Source organism: Squalius cephalus (genome assembly GCF_949319135.1).
Source record: "Squalius cephalus genome assembly, chromosome: 25".
NCBI lineage: Eukaryota > Metazoa > Chordata > Actinopteri > Cypriniformes > Leuciscidae > Squalius > Squalius cephalus.
This window is the reverse complement of record NC_137146.1, coordinates 30,149,304-30,163,390: the sequence shown is the minus strand read 5'-3', so window position 1 is coordinate 30,163,390 and position 14,087 is coordinate 30,149,304. Positions and strand designations below refer to the sequence as shown.

At 40.0% G+C, this 14,087-nt stretch overlaps 1 protein-coding gene across 1 annotated transcript in view; it reads right to left on the bottom strand.

The window, feature by feature from the left end:
• Positions 1 to 13,836, bottom strand: part of vopp1b (VOPP1 WW domain binding protein b) — a 31,576-nt gene extending 17,740 nt beyond the window's left edge. The window contains exons 1-2 of the mRNA XM_079863180.1: positions 13,563 to 13,836; positions 2,549 to 2,607 (exon numbers count right to left, since the gene is read on the bottom strand). Of these exons, the coding sequence (XP_079719306.1) occupies positions 2,549 to 2,607; positions 13,563 to 13,625 (122 nt within the window). The 5' untranslated portion in view covers positions 13,626 to 13,836. The remainder of the gene's footprint in view (positions 1 to 2,548; positions 2,608 to 13,562) is intronic.
• Between the last annotated feature and the right edge of the window lie 251 nt (positions 13,837 to 14,087).

Here is a 14,087-nt window from a genome sequence, read left to right as displayed (position 1 = left end):
TTCAAGTCATTGTATTGTATGAATTGCATTTTGAATAAATGAATTGTACGACCGACTGATTCAGATGAGTATGAAACATAACCCGATCCTAAGCCCTATTCTCATGTGGACGTCTGTAAAATAACCTCAGTGATGAAACTCATGTCTGCTGTGAATGAAATGTCACATGCTTGGAATAATACGAATACATTTGTATTTAATTTTATAATAGGAAATGTTCAATTTATAATTAAAATTTAAAATAAAATAAAAAATTAAATAGGAAGCTAGACGCACGTACGCTATATTCAAAATGGTTGCATTTTATCTCAAAAGGAAGTCATTTTAAAAATATGGAAATGATCAGAAACAAGTTAATGCAGCTTCTTCTTTACATGAGATAATAATAAAGATGCTGGTTTGTGTTTTTAATGTTGTGCATAATAGCCTACGTATTTAAAATTGTATCATTGCTGTCATAACGGCCCATTTAAAATGTATGTGTTTTTTTCTCTTTCTCCTTTTTGTTCGCTGAGGTGATCAAATATTGCTCTTCTAAACACTTTCCAGCATTTCAGTAATAAAAGTGTACATCTTTAAAATAATGCGTGTAAATTACAGTGAAGCGCAATAGTTATCGCACGTACGGTGCACGGCAGGGATCAAATTCAATTCAATTCAATTCACATTTATTTGAATAGCGCTTTTCATAATACACATCATTTCAAAGCAGCTTTACAGAAAATACATGAGTCCACATTACAGTTTACAGTGATCTGTTATCAGTCTGAGTTATGCATTTCAGAAATCACAGTTAGCTAAAAATGTATTAATTTAAACAACGTAATAATTGAATGCAGAAACAATGAGCTTACTGAGCTAATGAATACTTGTTTGTTAACAAATGATTATGACATTTAGAAAAACGTAGCATTAGTGCATCAAAACTGATTTAAACAGTGAATTTTGAAGTGATTTCTTTTTGTAAACTCAGAGATGTGGATTCAGACGTCGGAGATTCGGCCGGGGATTTTTACACGTGTGCTGGGAGAAAAACACTGACATTCTGGATTCGGACGGGAATAAAATCACAGACCAACCCGGTAAACGATGATAATACCGTACGACCCCATGAGAAACAGTTCCCGTCCGGATTCAAATTCAATTCAATTCAACACATTTATTTGAATAGCGCTTTTCATAATACACGTTTCAGACGAGGACTCCAGTCAGTGAAGTCTGGCGATGATATCGAGATACGAGCGATCGCGTCAGTCTGAGCTCTTGTGTTGAAAGAGTCGATGGAACCATGACAGTTAACACACACACACACACACACACACACACACACACACACAAAACCAGTCACGCTCAACGAGGATCATTTCTCACACTGTAAAACCTAATATCAAAGTGTCACATGTAAAGGTCAGCATTTTGTGTCGACCAACTACACTAGCAAAACAAGAGGTTTTCCAAAGGAAATGTGTAACACTACACCAACACACACTACACAACAACCAAACACACACTACACAGAAAGTGCAGCATGAACATTCTTCAAAGTATCGTTTGTGTTTGACATGAGAAAGCAAGTTTTGAACAGCACGTCTTGCTGTTTTCCCTGTTCTGTTCGTGTCTGTGTATCAAAGATCGCTTTATAAAAAATATAATAAATGTGCTTTTGTTATATTTACTATTTTTTGTCATTTTTGAACTTATAACAATAAAAGCTAAAATATTATGATAAATATTAATATATCAATATTACTAAAATGAGGTATATATTTGAGGCCAGCAGACGTACAGGTATACATACACTTAAAGACGGTGCACTCGTGTTACTCTGAACGGGAGAACGTTCATAACGCCAATATGGCGGAATAAGCCCCGCCTCCTAAATAAAACAGCCAATCGCTGACTGCTGAAGTCATCGCATCACATCAGCTGCTGCTCTAGCCTGAGAAACGCAGGTTTTCATCACGTTTTGAGGATTTAGAAAGAACATTTATGAGACAGTCGCTGTTGGATTTCATTGGTGATTTCAACCGTTGTAATCTTGAACAGCTTTGGAGAATCTGCAGTCCTGACGCAGGGCTGAGACGGCCGTCTCGAAGATGGCCGCCGAGAGACAGGGACTGTGGTGTTAGTGCACTCCGCTTGACAGATGGCAGGATTAAGTGGAGCGAATGTCAGATTCTCTGGCATAATGAGATCTGTGGAGCTGATGCACGGTGATTGCGGAGCGCTGAGTGAATGTTAATAAAATACGAGAGTTGAACAAAACCACTGTTTTGTTATAACCAATAATTTTATCCCTTAAAACTCACCAAAATGACATATTTAAACATTTTCCTTGAAGAATAATGTCTTCGTGCCTTAAAATATCTTGAATGTAACTCGACACCCTTGCCTCATTTAGTATGCGCGGCTTTATGAATATGCAAATGAGCCCCGCCTCCACTCACTCACTCACTCAGCTAAGAGATCCTCTCGTTGACGATCACACGTTGATCTGATTGGTTACATGACAGGTAAGAAAGTTTGAGAATAAAAGTGATTTACTTACATGAAATAGATGGGGTATCCTCCTTCAAAATACCAGCAATACTTCTTTGCTTCTATGCACTGCAAAAAAGACAAGAAAATAATAAAAATTAAGATACCTATAATTGACTATTATAAATTATATGTAGACGATGTTCTGAAAATGTTACAAAATTATTATTATTTAAAAAAATCTACCACATCCTGGGTAAATCAATTAAATTGTGTACATACTTTTATTATTTGGACATCTTGTTTTTTGCCTATACTGCTATATAGTGGGGAATTATGCGATTTGATTATTACACTCAACCAACCGCAACACACTGCTCCAGCCGACCAATCAGAGCACAGTGTGCTTTTCAGAAGGAGGGGCTTCATAGAGACAGGAAGTAAACAGAGCGTTACTGACAGACTGGGAAGAGAGGAGCCGCAACAATGGAGAATATGAGGAGAATAATCAACATTCAAGCAGGAAAATAACTCCAAGTGTGAATAAACAACTCCTATTCGTATTAATGTAGAATATTGCACTGGTTTCAACTTTTTTGTGCATTGATTCCCCAAAATAAATGTTGAGAGACATTTTGCGAAGACAATATGAAAGTCTAGAAGAAGCGTTCAACACTGCAAAAACTTGTGATGATCAAACCTTCCTGAAATGTATAACCAGAATTTCAGCATTTAAAAGGTATAATGGACAAATGTATAATATTCCTGAAGGAAAAGCACCACAGACTGAACAGACGCGGGTCAGCTCTGGATCTCACGCCGTCTCTCACTCCTACACTCATCCAGAAACACAGGCCTCAGTGTGCCGGTTTTTCAGAGCTGTATGTTGAATTACGCACTGCATTATGGGCTGAAGGAACTAATCCAGGCAGAAAATGATCAGCACCTTCTAAACATGTTTTTCTATCAGCATCAGCATCCTTTCCACACGGTTATATAAGAATGAATATTAAAAAAAAACACAAATACATAATATAAAATGAAAAATATATAATAATATAAAAATACAAAAACTATATACTGCTATTTAAAAGTTTGGGATCATCATTATTTTTTAAAGAAATAAACACTTTGTGACAAAAAAAAAAAGCTGTCCTTTCGAACTTTTTGTCCATCAGATTCATGAAAAATGTCTCATCGTTTCTACAAAAATAGCAACTGTTTCCAACATTGATAATAAATGTTTCTTGAGCATCGATTTCTGAAGGATCACGTGACACTGAAGGCTGGATAAATAGGGTACACTTTGGTGTACATATATAACATACCATGGAAAACAGCTAGTTTTAAACTCTTTAAACTTAAATTAAAATGTCTGTTTCCCTTTAAAATTGTGATTTTGGCCTATAAAAAGTCTCGACTTTCTCAACTGCATCCCACAATTAAAATCATACAAAATGCCATAATATTGACCATAATTATTTTAATTATAACCTAATAAATGTTCAGCATCATTTGGACCCTTCAAGTAAATTATCGCATTTTAGAATATATTGTAGTGGCTGTATTCATCAAATTCAATGATTCAATCCTGTTATTATTCAGCAAACCTGCCTTCACTTTAACATGACCAAAAAGTGCCAGGAGTAAATGTAAAACACTTAAGTTATTGTAATATTAATAATAAAAAATCAACAAAAACAATTATGGAAAATAAGTTATTATTAATAATTAGTTATATTTAGTCAATAGCTAGCAGTAACTAGGCTAAATTTGCTACTTCAGATTTTTTTTTATTTTTAGATAATTTTTTTAATATTTACAAATGATAAAAGCTGTGATTATGACAAACATTTTATATATAATAATAACATATAATGTTGATGTTTATTGAACAATCAAATTCAGGTTAAACTCTATAAAAAAAATGACTAAAACATATAAAAACTAAATAAAGCAGCTCATCTGGTATCTTTGGCTGGAGCAGCGGCTGGAAACGCCCTGTTCCACTAGTGACGCCGAGAGTCCAGGCCTGTTTACTGTATCTGTGGACAGTGCCCGTAGAAGAGTTTCCCTCGCGGGCGTGAACACTTTCGCATTAGTCATGCAGTGAGTAACACTGTGGAGAGTAGCGGAGTCAAAGTTTACAGACGGTTTACAGTGCACATCTGAGTGTTTGCCTAATGAATATGCATTAGACAAGCAAACGGTGACGAATGCCATATCTGAAGCCGGGAGACGCTTTACTTCAGTCCCACGCTCTTCAGAAGGAGCTCAGCTGATGACGGCCTCTACACTCTGACCCAGGATCAGTGCTCATGCACTTCTGAGAACAGGCTGTTTGCAACAGTAGCGTAATAAACACTGTCCTGAACCCTGCATTGCTGCGCTCCACTGATTTGTGGTGTTTCTGTGCTGATAAGCACTCAGCTGATGACATTAGCTTCACACTGGCGTAACGGATGTCTCCTCAGGTCTCCGAGAGCAGATCTGGCCAGAGTGCACCAGACTTCATGCTGATAGATCAGATGTTTTATACAACCCTAAGATTGCTTTCGGTTTCAGGGAAGACAAAAGGTTTACCAATCAGAGTAATGGCTTGATTTGCCCGAGGGATCAATGCGTGTGTGTGTGTGTGTGTGTGTGTGTGTGTGTGTGTGTGTGTGTGCATTAGTGAAGCGAGAGAGAAAGGTCACAGACGGGTAATTAACCCAGGGTCAGACGAGACCTTTCACTTCAACAACAACATCGCTTTACTGGGAACTTACGTAATGATGAATAATGGATGTGAAATGTTGCATACACCTTAGAAATACATTTTAAAAACGGAGTATGATGCTGATACAGCAGGACAGATTCAACCCGACGCCACCGCACGGTTTCGTTAGCATGCTAATCAGAGTTTACGTCCTGACCAGATCTGTTATACAGACGCTTTCTATTTCTGAAACACAACACACGAACTGTGGCAATGAGAACCTCAGGTCCTGATAATCTGATAATCCTCAGATTTGGAAAATAAACAAAGGAAAGAAGAACATTAAAACTGTGAACAAACAAGTGTATTCTATGACAAATATTATTTCAGTCGTAATATTTATGAATTTGACTATGTGCTTATCTGAGTGCAGTGCGCTTGCAGAGAGACTCCGCCCACACTCTCTTCTGATTGGCTGTGAGTTTTGATTGATTTGGTTGTGAGTGCGCTTGCAGAGAGACTCCGCCCACACTCTCTTCTGATTGGCTGTGAGTTTTGATTGATTTGGTTGTGAGTGCTCTTGCAGAGAGACTCCGCCCACACTCTCTTCTGATTGGCTGTGAGTTTTGAGTGATTTGGTTGTGAGTGCTCTTGCAGAGAGACTCCGCCCACACTCTCTTCTGATTGGCTGTGAGTTTTGATTGATTTGGTTGTCAGTGCGCTTGCAGAGAGACTCCGCCCACACTCTCTTCTGATTGGCTGTGAGTTTTGATTGAATTTGTTGTAAGTGCTCTTGCAGAGAGACTCCGCCCACACTCTCTTCTGATTGGCTGTGTTTTGAGTGATTTGGTTGTGAGTGCTCTTGCAGAGAGACTCCGCCCACACTCTCTTCTGATTGGCTGTGAGTTTTGATTGATTTGATTGTGAGTGCTCTTGCAGAGAGACTCCGCCCACACTCTCTTCTGATTGGCTATGAGTTTTGATTGATTTGATTGTGAGTGCACTTGCAGAGAGACTCCGCCCACACTCTCTTCTGATTGGCTATGAGTTTTGATTGATTTGGTTGTGAGTGCGCTTGCAGAGAGACTCCGCCCACACTCTCTTCTGATTGGCTGTGAGTTTTGATTGATTTGGTTGTGAGTGCTCTTGCAGAGAGACTCCGCCCACACTCTCTTCTGATTGGCTGTGAGTTTTGAGTGATTTGGTTGTGAGTGCTCTTGCAGAGAGACTCCGCCCACACTCTCTTCTGATTGGCTGTGAGTTTTGTTTGATTTGGTTGAGAGTGCGCTTGCAGAGAGACTCCGCCCACACTCTCTTCTGATTGGCTATGAGTTTTGAGTGATTTGGTTGTGAGTGCTCTTGCAGAGAGACTCCGCCCACACTCTCTTCTGATTGGCTGTGAGTTTTGAGTGATTTGGTTGTGAGTGCGCTTGCAGAGAGACTCCGCCCACACTCTCTTCTGATTGGCTGTGTTTTGAGTGATTTGGTTGTGAGTGCTCTTGCAGAGAGACTCCGCCCACACTCTCTTCTTATTGGCTGTGAGTTTTGATTGATTTGGTTGTCAGTGCGCTTGCAGAGAGACTCCGCCCACACTCTCTTCTGATTGGCTGTGAGTTTTGATTGATTTGGTTGCGAGTGCAGTGCGCTTGCAGAGAGACTCCACCCACACTCTCTTCTGATTGGCTGTGAGTTTTGATTGATTTGGTTGTGAGTGCTCTTGCAGAGAGACTCCGCCCACACTCTCTTCTTATTGGCTGTGAGTTTTGAGTGATTTGGTTGTGAGTGCTCTTGCAGAGAGACTCCGCCCACACTCTCTTCTGATTGGCTGTGAGTTTTGATTGATTTGGTTGTCAGTGCGCTTGCAGAGAGACTCCGCCCACACTCTCTTCTGATTGGCTGTGAGTTTTGATTGAATTTGTTGTAAGTGCTCTTGCAGAGAGACTCCGCCCACACTCTCTTCTGATTGGCTGTGTTTTGAGTGATTTGGTTGTGAGTGCTCTTGCAGAGAGACTCCGCCCACACTGTCTTCTGATTGGCTGTGAGTTTTGATTGATTTGATTGTGAGTGCTCTTGCAGAGAGACTCCGCCCACACTCTCTTCTGATTGGCTATGAGTTTTGATTGATTTGATTGTGAGTGCACTTGCAGAGAGACTCCGCCCACACTCTCTTCTGATTGGCTATGAGTTTTGATTGATTTGGTTGTGAGTGCGCTTGCAGAGAGACTCCGCCCACACTCTCTTCTGATTGGCTGTGAGTTTTGATTGATTTGATTGTGAGTGCACTTGCAGAGAGACTCCGCCCACACTCTCTTCTGATTGGCTGTGAGTTTTGAGTGATTTGGTTGTGAGTGCTCTTGCAGAGAGACTCCGCCCACACTCTCTTCTGATTGGCTGTGAGTTTTGATTGATTTGGTTGTGAGTGCTCTTTCAGAGAGACTCCGCCCACACTCTCTTCTGATTGGCTATGAGTTTTGATTGATTTGGTTGTGAGTGCGCTTGCAGAGACTCCGCCCACACTCTCTTCTGATTGGCTGTGAGTTTTAATTGATTTGGTTGTGATTGCGCTTGCAGAGAGACTCCGCCCACACTCTCTTCTGATTGGCTGTGAGTTTTGATTGATTTGGTTGTGAGTGCTCTTGCAGAGAGACTCCGCCCACACTCTCTTCTGATTGGCTGTGAGTTTTGAGTGATTTGGTTGTGAGTGCTCTTGCAGAGAGACTCCGCCCACACTCTCTTCTGATTGGCTGTGAGTTTTGTTTGATTTGGTTGTGAGTGCGCTTGCAGAGAGACTCCGCCCACACTCTCTTCTGATTGGCTATGAGTTTTGATTGATTTGATTGTGAGTGCGCTTGCAGAGAGACTCCGCCCACACTCTCTTCTGATTGGCTGTGAGTTTTGAGTGATTTGGTTGTGAGTGCGCTTGCAGAGAGACTCCGCCCACACTCTCTTCTGATTGGCTGTGAGTTTTGAGTGATTTGGTTGTGAGTGCGCTTGCAGAGAGACTCCGCCCACACTCTCTTCTGATTGGCTGTGAGTTTTGATTGATTTGGTTGTGAGTGCTCTTGCAGAGAGACTCCGCCCACACTCTCTTCTGATTGGCTGTGAGTTTTGATTGATTTGATTGTGAGTGCACTTGCAGAGAGACTCCGCCCACACTCTCTTCTGATTGGCTATGAGTTTTGAGTGATTTGGTTGTGAGTGCTCTTGCAGAGAGACTCCGCCCACACTCTCTTCTGATTGGCTGTGAGTTTTGAGTGATTTGTTTGGAGTGCTTCTGAGATACTGGAATGCTGCTGAATAAAGGTTAAGTTGGTACCATTGCTACTTTCAGTATTTAAATATGTATGTATTGGTATACCGTCTGATTCTCTCAGAGAAAATAAAATAAAAAAAATAAAATAATGCTACACATTATTCCACTGAATGAAAATAGGCTGATCTCAACAGTCCATAATTCGGAGAAATGTCTGTCAAAGATCTGAAAGTTCACTATTTAGGGCGTCATCAAGCGATAAGTCCTTTAGCACGACCACATAATGATCCTGGCTTTAAGACTAAATCAAATCACAGCTCAAGTCCGTCTCACCAGGGAAATCTGGCGGGAGAGCAGAATGATTGTCTCGGTGTGTTCCCCGAGCGAGTGTGTGTGTTCCCCGAGCGAGTGTGTGTGTTCAAAGCTGGAGTCGTGTATTTTGTTCAGAGAAACAATGTCAAAGGGACTCCTGCCAGGCTTCTCATTCACTGCTGCGGAATAAACACCATACATGCAAGGAATTGCAAATGCTCTAATTGCTCCTGGCGAGGGAAACAGCAGATTCATGAGCGAGGCCAGCAGGGATGCGGATCCCATGGGATCTTGGTTACTGGTTTAGGAGATAATGGTGGTTATGTCCCAGTCCCACTGCACCTCATAATGCCGACTCCTCTCTGCTGTATTAAAGCATTAGTAATGGTTCCAGTTAAAGTGGAGGGTGGGAATTCCTCACAGAACAGGGACGTCTGTTCACCGGCCGGCTCATGCATATTCTACTGAGAAATCAAGCTGTTCACTGATTGGCTGACTTCATAAAATAAGAGTCAAATTAAAAATTTCTGCTCATTATTCAGTTCATATCAGTTCAGTGTTGATTCGGTTCAGTTCAATAACCGTGACGGGTTAGGGTGCAAAATTTGTACATTTTTAAACAAATTGGACTCAACTATAAGCAGCTCTATGGAATAGAGTCATTATTCAGTTCATATCAGTTCAGTGTTGATTCGGTTCAGTTCAGTAACTGTGTAGAGTTCATCAGTTGTGAATCAGGTTCAATTAAAGCCGCATCATCATCTCAAGTTTTGTTCTCATTCGATGCTGTCAGTCAAATTAATAATATTACTGAATATCAATTATGAATACACATTTGTATGGCACTTCTTGCAACTCACATTTGTTTCAAAGCAGCTTGACAGAAAATCATGTTAACTTTTTATATCTTTGTGCATTATAGTTGCATTTAGCAGATTAAAGCTGGCGATAATATAGGTACATTTTGCAACGATATGAATAATCAAGCAGTTGAGAGTATATTTCGCTGTATATGCGTGTGTACAGGAGGATGCAAGTCAGTAAACTGCAAAATTAAATTCATGTGGTGCGACCAAACAAAGTCACATACGGCAATAATCGGATAATTTGACCTTTTCATATGGCAAGGTTAGTTCAGGCTGTAAAATGTCATAATGATATTTATGCATTAATAATTCATGATATTTGAATAAAACACATTTTACCCTGGAAAATATATTTTAAACTTTTTCTTGTGAAAATAATGATTAAGTTGTGGACGTTCACATGTATTCTAGATGTAAATTAAAATATTTTACTGCGTTTTACTTGATGGTAACACCACATGACGGTCATAGGGGCATTACATGAACTTTTCTTAAATTTTCAAAGCCACATGAAACTAATATGAATGTTTTCTTTTCTTATCGTGGACTCAGTGTCATTGACCCTTATGCAAGTCCAACTGGAAACAATACCGTGTTTTTACATCCTAGATATGAAGCGCAGAGAAGATAATAAACAAAACACTAACATTTTACAAAATAAGGTCTCATTGGTTAACATTAACAGTGAAAATACTTCTACAGCATTTCTTAATATGTCAATGTTAATTTCAATATTTACTAATACATTTTAAAAATCAAAAGTTGTTTTTGCAAACATTAATTCATTAATTAATTAACATGAACAAAAAATTAACAAATCTATTAACAAAAATCAATAAATGATTTAAATTCAATTTTTTGAAAATAAGGCATTTCAATAACTGAATAATAACCTTTTCATGGACATTAAAGTGAAATGACTGAACCTAAACGAAGGAGCCTGATAGAAAACCTGTCGATGGACTTACAGGTTTTGCATTGGAACTCTTCATTTGTAAACATTGATTAATTAACATTAACAAAAAATGAACAATTCTATTTGTACTTATATTTACAAAAATTAATAAATGCTTTAAAAATGTATTGTAAGTCATAGCCAATGCATTAACTGATGATAACTAATGGGGTATTATTGTATAGTAAAAAACATCAAATAAACTATACTGTAAATTCCACGCCTTTTCAAGAAACTGTTTATGTTTGTACGCAAACATCATCCTTCAGTAACGTCATCGCTTTCAAAAACAAACCTGAAATTAAAGAGACGCAAGCAGAAAATCCTAGAGTTTTCCAGGTTGAATGTTAATGGTTGTTTACGGAGTTGTTTACTCCCGCAGAGCTTCTCAGACACACAGTCTTCAGTGAACCCTCAGTGAAGGAGAGGAGATGTGTGTGGACTGAGCTCTAACCCCAGCATTACAGGCTGAAACCTGTCTCTGGTAAATATAGATTCAATGCAACAAGCCTGAATCAAACTCCTGCTGTCCGTCCACTCCTGACTGATCCCACAGCCTAAAAGCCTTTCCTCAGTCTCACAGGAAGCGTCTGGGAATCGATGTTCCTCAACAGAGCCGGCACCACAGCCGCACGCGGATACTTGAGCGAAACCACAGTGACTACAGTATAAAACAATGCTTTTATCAGATGGTTGAAATCTTTGACCGAAAGTTCAACTATACAAGTTGATGAAATCATTTTAAATACGTATTACGTTGAAATCAACATGAACTAAGTTAAAGTCCCCCTGTAGTCAATCATTTTATCCCTTAAAACTCATCTTTGATCACCAAAATGACATATTTAAACATTTTTCCTTGAAAAAAAAAATGTTCATGCCTTAAAATATCTTGAATGTAACTCGATACTCTCGCCTCATTTAGTATGCGTGGTTCTATGAATATGCAAATGAGCCCCGCCTCCACTCACTCACTCAGTTCAGAGATCCACTGGTTGACGATCACACGTTGATCTGATTGGTTACAAGGTAGTTTGTGACGTCAGAAACACCAGCGATTTCAAAGCGTGATTTTGAGACTGTCTTTGGTTTCTTGGTTCTTTGTCATTTTCATATCATGAAAATCTGAAGAGGATCTTATTATAATATTACCGGCCCTTAATCTGCACGTTTACACACACCAGTCGACATTTAGTTTTGCGAGTGACAACAGAGACCAGTTCTAACGCACAGACGAGCACTGAACACTATTGACCAGAACATGTCACCGCTGTCTTATAAAGACCTCAGGAACTGTGGACACTTGTGGAGAAGTTCAACATGATGATGAGATGATCAGTGTAACTCCACAACAACTACAGAAATGTCTCCGCTAACATTCAGAAGCTCTTCCTGAGTCTCTCCGTAAGGCTGCACTCGCTACTGGTTATACTGGGATTCTGGATGAGTGAGATTGGCCTGTTCTGTTATTGCCGGAGTTTCTGAAGCTCGCGTGAAGACTCCTCCCTCTTCTGAACGGAGGCGGAGCTACAGCTCATTTGCATTTAAAGGGACACACAAAAACGGCGTGTTTTTGCTCACATCCAAAAAGGGACCAATTTGACAAGCTATAATAAATGATCTGGTATTTTGAGCTGAAATTTCACAGACACATTCTGGGGACACCAGAGATTTATATTACATCTTGTGAAAAGGGGCATAATATGTCACCATTTAAATATATATATATATATATATCTTCTTTTTTTCCTTCCTTGCAATTATACGCCTTTAACAACAAATGCTTCAATAGCACTACCCATAATGCCTTCCACTGATTATATATCTGTGGCATAAGTGGACATGAGTCATAACAGATGCAGGTGCAGATGTGTCATAACTCTCTATTAAACCAGCATATTCAAGTTGTGTTCATCTCGGGAGTCGTTCCCTCAATACTGCTGTAAAGACACATCATTGCACTGAGAAACTACATGCATGAGTATGAAGAATCAGAGCTTTATGATCAACCTCTCTGCATTTAACTGATGTTACACAATTTATGAGTGAATAAGCTGGCATATTGATTTATCCCCGTCTAAGTGCTAATGACAAAGTATCTCTCTCCTCTCTGACAGGCCAGTATAAAGATTAAGTGAAATACCATTACTGTAACTGCAAACGCCATGGAGGGCTGTACAGTAAGAAGGTCTGATGATGCTTAATGCCTCAGCTACGCAAGTCTTTGAAATGCAAATGCTGTACATATCAGAGGTTGGGGAAGTTATCTGAAGAAAAAACATCCAACCTATAGCAAAATGGTACACACACACACACACACACACACACATACAGTATACATACACATAATAATAAATTGCATTGGGACGTTTGAACTGCCTGAAAGTACAAAACATTAAAAAATACATATTTTTACACTCATCCACCCATAACTTCCCTCAAATGTATTATGTAAAAGGCATGTGATGATCCAACAGTGAAAATTAATATGAGGCCAACGCAAATATAGTAATCAACTGAATACAATTATAACACACACTCTAATTTCATCTAGCCTCTGAAAAACTAAGCCATAGACTAAAACAATCCCAAAAATAGTTCTAACACACTGCAGGGTTGTTGTATAAAGCACAGATATCTGCACTGACTGTGAACTGATCAAACTCAGTGATGTTTACAGTATTTCCTGCATCTGTGAATGATGATGATGATGACACACACACACACACACACACTGTGTGTTACTGTAGGAGGAGCGGACAGAGACAAAGGCTCAACGTTACTGGTGTGTTTAAAACACCGTAAACAACGCAACAGCCAGCGGCTAATAGAGAAATAATGAAGTGTATCCGTACAGAACGATTTGAAATGGCGAAGCGTTTGTTGTGCGTGTTGTGCGTCGGCGCGACGCGACTCACCTCGAGGTTCGCGCACAGTATCAGCAGTGTGTGTTGTGTGTGTGTGTGTGTGTGTGTGTGTGTGTGTGTGTGTTGGACTCACCTCGAGGATCGCGCACAGTGTCAGAAGCGCGGCCGCTCCGAGGCTCTTCACCCGCTCCTGCATTTCGGAGTGTGTGTGTGTGTGTGTGTTAATGCCGTCAGGACGGAGGATTCATAGCAGTAAACCGTGGATGTTCACAGCAGAAGCACGAGCGTGATGATGCGCGCTCGCGCTCCGTGTGTGTGTGTGTGTGTGTGTCGCGTCGCGGAGGAGAGAGAGAGAGAACAGCGCCAGTATCACCGCTGCGGCTCGAGCGACAAGCAACCGAGTCCGCTGCTGAACACACACACACACACACGCACGCACGCACGCACACACACACGCGCGATATTAGCACTGCAGGCTTCTGTCTCATACTCCTCAAACTAACACAGCTCTTCATTGGGAGAATCCACCGCTTATTAGGCTATAGTCCATTCTGCTTACTTTAATTGAAAAAAAAAAAATATATATATTGATTTACAAAGTAGGATAATGTTACCTGGAAGATGCAAAGAAAGTAAAAGGACGTTTGAATGTCACTGC